The sequence below is a fragment of the Elephantulus edwardii genome, unplaced genomic scaffold, assembly GCF_000299155.1.
Source record: "Elephantulus edwardii isolate Elephantulus edwardi_28Jun2011 unplaced genomic scaffold, EleEdw1.0 scaffold00042, whole genome shotgun sequence".
NCBI lineage: Eukaryota > Metazoa > Chordata > Mammalia > Macroscelidea > Macroscelididae > Elephantulus > Elephantulus edwardii.
The window spans coordinates 20563144-20571944 of record NW_006399792.1 but is presented as its reverse complement, the minus strand read 5'-3'; the positions used below and the strand labels follow the sequence as shown (position 1 = coordinate 20571944).

The following is an 8801-nucleotide window of genomic DNA, read 5'->3' as shown; positions in this document are numbered from 1 at the left end:
ATGGATATAATCCTGTCACTCACAATGTTGTACTTCAAGATGGATCTAGAAATTACTTTTGTTACTAGGAAGGAATAGCTTGGTTATTTACCTGCTGTTGAAAAGTCTAGTAGCAAGTGAACTCCAAAGTCCAATAGGAAGGAGAAATGAAATGAATCTGTGTTGGGGATTTTTTTTTGTTTGTTTGTTTTGGCTTGGGTTTAAAAAAAAAATCTGTGTTAAACATTCAAAAGTGTCTACTGTTGAGGCACCAACCCAGTGGCTCACAAAAACTTTCTGCTTATAAATCAAAACCTTTCTGTTTATAAATCACTGGAAGTTTTTTGTTGTTTTTGATGTTTTGTGCCATTGAGTAAACTACTATTCATAGTGACCCTATGCATAATAGCTCTGAACTCTGCTGTATCCTGAACCAATCTCACTGCCTCTTACACATCTTCCCTCATTGCCCTAGTTACTCTGTGTCAGTCCATCTTATCTGAATTGCACTAGGAAAATTTGTCAGGGACCACTTCAAGGCGTTGAAGAGCAACAGTGTCAGTCTAAAGACTAAGGTACACCTTAGATCCAAGCCATGGCCTTTGCAATTACTTGCTATTCATCAGAGAGCTGGACAGTGAACAAAGATAAGTAGTTTTGATGACTTTACTCTATGTGTCATTCGTATACATTGTATTTCATACATTTATTTAAATTTTATTTTACATTGTTTTTAATTGGTTTGCTTAGGAAGTTTATATACATTGTGTTTCATACTATTCTTCAGTCACATTGTGTTTCTTACAATTTATTCTTCATTCACATTGTGTTTCATACAATCATTCTCATGCATTATGTTTTATAAAATAAATCACCTTTGGACCTTGCCCATCATTAACCCTGTCTTTTCACATGGATCCTTCCCCTTTCCTTGCCCCCTCCCTCTACGCACCAAACTGTGCAACCCTGTGGTTTCACCTCTCGCCCTCTCTTGAGTTCCTGTACATGTTTTACTAGTTATCTTTCTATTTTTACAAAAATAGTCTTATGCTGTTATTTGTCCTTATGAGACTGTGTTATTTTACTAACATAATGCTCTCCAGCCTCTCCCAGGTAACGTATTATTTTTCAAAATCATGAGTGCTCCTGAGTGCTGCATAGTGTTTTATTGTGTCACTATACCACAGTTTCTCAGTCCATTCACTTGTGGTTGGACATCTTGGCTGTTCAATGTTCTTGGGATAATGAATAATGCTGTTATAAATCTCCATTTGTCTCAGTTCTCATTTTCTTGGGTTATATTCCAAACAGTGGATTAGCTGGGTCATAGGGAATTTCTGTGTTCAACTTTTTGAGGAAATGCCAAACTGCCTTCCAGAGTGGTTGTACCATTTTACAATTCCACCCACAAGTGTACGAGAGTTCCTACATCTCCACATCCTCTCCAGCATTTATTACTTGCTGTCCTGCTAAATTTTGCCACTGTTAACTGGGGTGAGATGGTATCTCATTGTGGTTTTGACTTGCATCTCTCCTATTTAGTGACTTTGAGCATTTCTTCATGTGTCTGTGGGCAACCTGAATGTCTCTTCCTCTGTGAAAAGTCTTTCCACGTCTTTTGCGCATTTTCTATTTGGGTTATCAGGTTTTTTCTTGTGGAGGCCCAGGAGTATTTAGTAAACTTTTGTATGAAATCCTTGTCTGAGATGGTATAGCCAAGTGTTTGTTCCCAGTTGGTAGGCTTTCTTTTCATCCTGTTGGAAAAAGTGTTTGATGAGCACAGAGATTTAATCTTTAGATGGTCCCACTCACGATTTTATCCTCTCCAGATAGTGCATTTCTGACTGCATTTTATCATAGGCTAAGCCTTATAACGTTGGCCCCAGTTTGTCTCTTTTGAACCTTATGGTTTTGAGCTTTACTCCCTGGTCTCTGATCCACCTTGAGTTGATTTTTGTGTATGGTGTGAGTGGAATTTGCCATTTTGAACATGCACTTAATTTCTAAGGTTTTTTTCTACTTTGTATTACAAACAGAAGACAAAGACTTTTAAAATTCTTCCTGGTGCCCAATCTCCAGCCTGAATGTCTGTGTTGAAACCCATGACCTCTCCATGCACAGGTCCCCTCACTCTTACCCCACCTTCATGTAGGTCTTCTGTGAGGCTGGCGCCTTGCACCCTCTTCTCCTATTAGGGCAACATTTCTCTAATCGTCTCTAGATCTGTTTTTTGTTTTGTCTTGTTTTCATTTCTAATTTGGCCAGACTCAAGGTTAGCCTCTGAGCACTATCCAGATTCTACCATATCTGTACTCTTTATCAGAGCAGTGGAAACCAGTTAAGCCACATAGATTACTGGTTTAAATGCCACAAATGGAGCATGATTTGAGAGCAGAGTATACGTGAGTGAACATCTCTTATTGTTAGATGCTGTCAAGTTGCCTATAACTCACAGGGCCCCTATGAACAGTGGATTAAGACTTTGCTATATACTGCACCATCCCTGCTATGTTCAAGCTCACTAGTTCAGTCACTGTGTCAGTATATGGTTGCTGATCCACTGTTTTTTCCACGAGGTTGTCTTTTTCCAAGGACAAGAGCCTCCTGATAAATGCTAAAAGTATGTGAGAACATCCCTGGGTAGTTCAGTGCTTGATTGCTAACTCGAAATTTGGAGGTTCCTCTACTCAACGAGGTCTCAGAAATAAAGCCTGGTGGTCTGCTTACCAACATTCAGCCTTCAAGACTGTGGAGCACAGTTGTGCTCTGACACGCACAGAGTTACTGTCAACTGAGATTGATGGCAGTTGGTTTGGTCTCGGTAGAGCCAGATGCATCAGATACTGCTCAGCTCAGGTGCAGAGGTTCTTTCTCAGCTGGTTGAACTTTCAGATTAAATGAGTGAATTTGGGCATGGAGAAGAGGTCATAGAAGTATAGGAGCTACATGTGATGTTCTGGGCAGCCCACCATCACTCAGCCTGGCACCTAATCTTGGATGCTCTTTCAGTGACCCTCCTTGTCCCACTGCTACTAAGCAAACTAGCAAATTCCCTTAGAAGTTGAGTTCCAGGGATAGTGACGCCACACAGGGTGACTTCATGCAGGTATTACCGGCAAGAGGGTCAAGCACTAGTACTGGAGGCCTTCTAAAGCCACGTTGCTATTCTCTGAAGTTGTGAGTCCTCTTAGATCCAGGTGAATGTTTTGTTACAGACCAGCCCTGATTCTTTAGAGACCTACATGAATGTGGAAGATCTTTATCAATGAAAACATTTTGACCATCTGATTGAGATTGTTTTTTCCCATTTCAGAGACAGAGTTGTCTTGATAGAGAAGTAAGGTTGTCATTGAGGATATTTTAGCAGCTGAAAGGAAGAATTAATTGGGTGGACACAGGCTGATGACATCCTAAATTTTGTAAAGTAATCGTGGGACAGAATCATGAAATGTTTATTTGAGTCTTCCTTTGCACGGCAGTTGCTTACTAAAAGATACAAGAAAACGTCTTTAACTATAAAGAAGGCAGATATAAATTCTAGGCAGATTAAATGTTTTGTCAAAAGTCATAATATTATTTGGTGACTAACTCCTTTAAAAAACCGATTATTCTGAAACTTTAATTTCATGAGCTTGTACATATGTTAATAGACTAGAAGCTGACATAGCAGATTGCCAGTAGACACAGAACAATTTGAAGTCTTACCAGGGTAGGTTGTGTCTAACTAACAAAATATTATCTTTGTTTTCCAGGATTGAAAACTGAAGATTGTGTTGAGAACAAGGGTAAGCTATGCTTTAAAGTATTATCTCTGTAATGGGAATTTTCAGTGTAATTCTCACAATTGTGGGTCAGAGCCACCCTACACACTGTCAGACTTTCATTTTCTCAAGGCGAGTGGAGACCCAGGAGGCTCTGCTGGGGGGTGGCTATCTGCACCCTAAGGTCACCCGCTTTCCTCACTCCACGGTTGTTTTCTCAGACACTGCCTTAGCCTGAGCATGCAGGGAGCTTGCTGCTCTCAGCGTGGACTTTCCTTACCAGGTTTGAAAGACTCCTGAATGCCCCTATATCTTTACCCATTTCTCTTAGTTCCTGCAGAGAACTCAAACTCAGAATTCTCTGTTCTGACTCATAGTGACCCTCCATAGGGTTTCAGCTACATAAATTACAACAGGAGAGTGGCTGTCTTTCTTCTGCGGAGCAGCTCCCTGATGGATTCACACCACCTCTGAGTTAGCAGCGGTGGACTATGACACCAGAGCTCTCTTCAGAGAGCTAGACTCTGATTTTCATGTTTGACATCTTAGGAGATAACGTTTGGGAGATTAGTGAAGGGCTCAGTGAGGTTGGACGGCGTGATAGAATGGGAATGTGGATAGTCTCCTCTTCCAGGGGGTGAGAAGAGCATGTACCACAGAAACAATGAAAATAATTGATAGAAGAGATTCTGAAAGTGATTTAGGCTGGATTCTCTAGGAAAGTAAAACCAGCAATAGAGACTCAGACAAAGATATGCTTGTAGAGGCCAGCGAGTCCAAGATCTGAAATGAGAGGCATCTGGGAAGGTTCCTGAGCCAGGTTCCCTGCAGGCAGAGAGAGCCATAGGCTCCTGGCTCTAGAGGCGGTCTGCTTCTGACTTTGGAGACTGATAATCCCAAGCGAGCCAGTCTAACTGGTTCAAATCTGGAAGCTATGAGCCAGATGCTGTTGTTTTTAGACATCATAGAGTGTAGTACAGCTCATAGCAACCCTTGAAACAGCAGACCAGAACCCTGTCCTACCTTGTGCCATCCTCCTCATCTCTGACATGCTTGCTGCAGTCACTGTGTCAATCCATCTCATTGGCAGGATCAGAAAAAAAACGCTCTCCAGCTTTCTTTTAGAGAGTTCAAGCACATATTCGGTGCAAGCCATACCCCTGAGCAGACTGCCCCTCATCAGATACGGCTGGATTATATCTTCACAGAACTACCTTTAATCCTGCATCATTAATATCATCATATTTTTAAAAAAAACACAACACAAAAAACCCACCATGTTATTGAGTCAGAAGCAACTCAACTGATTGTCTAGAGGGTTTTCAGAGGCTGCAAATCACATAGGAGATTACCCATCCTTCTTCCATGGAAAGCTAGTGGATTTGAACCACTTGCCTTTGGATTGGCAGTGAAGCTCCTTACCAGATTTACCTCATTATATTAGGTCACCAGAGACTTTAGAATTTACTACAAAGGAAATAGTTAAGGGAGCTCTGGTGGCCTGGTGGTAAGAAGCGACATACCGCTCGAATCCACGAGCTGCACCTTGAGAGGATGAGCATTCTCTTGTGTGCTTACTGCCTCTGAAAACTCATTAGAGGGTGAGCTGCGTGTTGGTTACGACTCGGTGGCACATTATCAACAACAACAATGGCATTATAGACATATTGACACACAGTAGTAATATCCAGAGAATAGTTAGGAAACAACATTTTCAAATAGGCCCCAGAATTTAAATGAAACTGTCTCAGGCTAATGCATGCTCAGGGTGGGTGTTTCTCAAGATTTCCTTATTAAAAAGTTAGAAAATAGGGGTCCATTTCTAGCTGTTGTTCCTTTGCTTTTTTACTGAATTGTGTGATTAAAATAATTCACATCAGTCATTATACTACTCATGTTGTTGTTGTTTTATGCCATCAAGTTGCCTGCGACTCATAGTGACCCTTTGTACAACATCTTTGAAGCCTGCCCTGTCCTGAGCCAGTCTCACTGTCTCCAGCACACCTTCTCCCATTAGCCCAGTTTCTATAGCAATCTCATGCGGGGTCTTCCTCTCCTGCACTGTCCCGCCACCCTTCTGAGCATAAGGTCCTTTACCGAGGATTGGTCCCTCCTGGCTGCATGCCCAAAGTATGTGAGAAAGAGCTTCAAAATCCTTGCCTCCAAGGAGAAACTTGGCTTCACCCTCTCCAAGACAGACCTATTTGTTTTCTTGGTAGGTAGTTCATGGTATGTTCAGAACTCTTCTCTAGTACCACATGTCAAAGATACTGATTCGTATTCTGTCATCCTTAGTCATTGTCCAGCAGTCTGATGCAGTTGTGTAATTGTGAAAACCATGGCCTGGTTCAGGTGCACCTTAGTCTCTAAACTCACATTGTTGCTTCTCCGCACTCTGGAGAGGTCCCTGACAGCAGATTTCCCAGTGAAGTTCATCTTTTGATTGCCTGACTGCTGGTGACAAGAGTGTGTAATAACTACATTTTATATATTACTTTAATGTAAGCCAACTCAAGTCTTTTCTATAATAAGCATGTTAGAGTGACTCTGATATTCACATTAGCATAGAGCAGTGTAATGAAAATTTGTTTCTGTTTCAGCTTATTTCCAACCCATCTATGTCTACAACCCTGGTGAGTACGCTGTAATTAAAAAGGGGTTGGGGGAAGAATCCTTGTCTTTAAAAAAAAAAATAATACTTTTCACATGTTTTTGTAGTTTGCCATCAAGTTGGAACTGACCCATAATGGCGAGTTATAAACCAAATTTAAAGAGACAGTAATCTCATGGGAGGAGATTACCCATTCTTCTCCCACAAAGCAGTTAGAAGATTTGAACACCTGCCTTTGGGATTGCAGCACACATTCTTACCACTGGTTCCCCAGAGCTCCCTGGAAATAGTGAATTGGTAGACATGAAAGGGAAAGAAAAAAGAAAAGAATGCATTCCAGGGAAGATTACCTCCCTGCAAGTGAGAGTTGATTCTAGAGACCTGAGCAGTTGGAAACTTCTGAGAAATAAGGGTGGTGTGTGATCTCCCTTGTCATGGTTAGCAAGCCTTGTCGGTACAACTTTTATCTGTCATTGACACCAAACATCCAGATGAAAATAGAAAACTTAATCATTCGCATCTCTCAAATATCTTGATGTTCAGTGTAATTACTGAAATAGCTGGGTGATAAGATGCACCTCTCCCTCTTAGTCTCCATTTATACATTATGGCTCAAGTCACTTATTTTTTCATTTTACTCTCTTATTTTGTGCTTGCTTGGTTCATAGCTACAGTTGTGTTTGGTTTTTGTTTTTCTTTTTGTTTGCTTTATTAAAAAGGTAAAAAGGTATGAACTTTCCTTGAATGTAGTTTGCTTCTTAATGTTTAAGGAGATATTTTCTGTCCTGAAAGAAAGAAATAAAGCATTTCTTATCTCCTGATAATTTTCTTAGCAGCCCTTCTTCTTGGCCAGTTGTATAAGGTTCCTCTGTTCCATCTACTGAGATCGTCAACTAACTTACCAAGACAGACCGTTTTCTGGCTCCTTGAAATACCCTCAGGGCTCTAAAGTGGGAGGCCGTCTATATGTTACTGGTCTTTGTTTTGTGTTTTGGATTTTGTTTTCTTTTTTAAAGGAGGCCCTCTGTTTCTGTTGTTAATCCCAGTAGCATTTAGAGCCTGATGGACACTGTAATCCAGTAACAGCAGTTGGCTAGATGAACTGTGTGGCTTTTTATGGACATATTATCAGAAAATAGTTTTGCTGTGTCTGTAATAACTTCTCTTGTTTTTCTCCAATATTAAAACTGATTTTTTTTTCAATCCAGATGAGAAAAACCAGAAGCTTGAAGACTCTGGTAAGACATTTTCACAAACTTTGGGGGCTTACATTTGCAGGATAATTCTGTTTTAGGGATGCAGATAGATGGGACTGATACAGCAAAGTACAGGATATGCATCAGAAAGCTGGACAGTGACTTAAGGAAGACAGAAGAAGTAGTGATGCCTTTGAGTTGAGGTGCTGGATAAGAGTATATAACATACCATGAATTCCCAGAAGAACAAAAAGGTTTATCCTGGAGACAGTGAAGCGAAGTTGCCCCTTGGAGGCAAGAATTTTGAAGCTCCGTCTCACGTACATTTGGTATGTTGCCAGGAGGGACCATGGAGAAGAACTTCATGTCTGGAAGTGTGGAAGGACACCTCAGGAGAGGAAGACTCTAGATGAGAGAGATTGATACAGTATCTAGGGCAGTGGAGGTAGGTGTATTGGAATCAGTGAGACTGGCTCAGGACAGGGCAGGCTTCAGAGCTGCTGTTCATAGGGGTCTTTATGAGTCACAGGGGCTACAACAGCAACAACAAGGTAAGGAAATGTGGCAACAAAAGAGAGTCCACCTTAGCTTCCTAGTTTGAATATCAGGAATTCTCCTGGGCTTCAGGAAGAATGACTTAACCAGTAATAGAGCCGCTCTGTGTCTCTTGTCAAACGATACTTAGAAAATTCCAGCAGAACAACTAGAGGAAGTACCTAAAGAACTTGGCTGTAGAGGCTTTTTTTTTTCTTTAAGCTATTACATGGATAGTTGAATGTATACTAATTATTCTAGACAGAGGTGCCATAACAAATAGCATTGCTTTGTTCAAAATTATTTCTTTCTGAGTATATTTGTACATGTATTCCTGCCTTCAGAAGTCTGAGGAATAGATGCTGAAACGTGTATCCATTTGGTCATTGAGTGCATTCTAAAAATAGAACTCACAAGGTTTTTTTGTTTTGTTTTTCTTTTTAAAGAAACAAATGTGGTTTCCAATAGCTGGATATTGTTTCCAAATTATGATATACTAAACAACTTAAAAATCATGTTTTCAAAAATATTTAATGAAAAAACATTCATAATATAAAAATAGAATTTAAAACACTATATATTGGACACTAAGGTGCGTCTGATACAGGCCATGGTCTTCGCAATCACCTGTTATGCATCAGAGAGTTGGGCAATGATCAAGGAGGATAGAAGGAGAATTGATGCCTTTGAGCTGTGGTGCTCGAGAAGAGTATTGAGAAT

The 8801-nt window shown here is 40.6% G+C and overlaps 1 protein-coding gene across 1 annotated transcript in view; it reads left to right on the top strand.

The window, feature by feature from the left end:
• Positions 1-8801, top strand: part of ART3 (ADP-ribosyltransferase 3) — a 64994-nt gene that overhangs the window by 36443 nt on the left and 19750 nt on the right. Inside the window, exons 3-5 of the mRNA XM_006885306.1 lie at positions 3732-3764; positions 6341-6373; positions 7560-7589. Coding sequence (XP_006885368.1) covers positions 3732-3764; positions 6341-6373; positions 7560-7589 — 96 coding nt within the window. The remainder of the gene's footprint in view (positions 1-3731; positions 3765-6340; positions 6374-7559; positions 7590-8801) is intronic.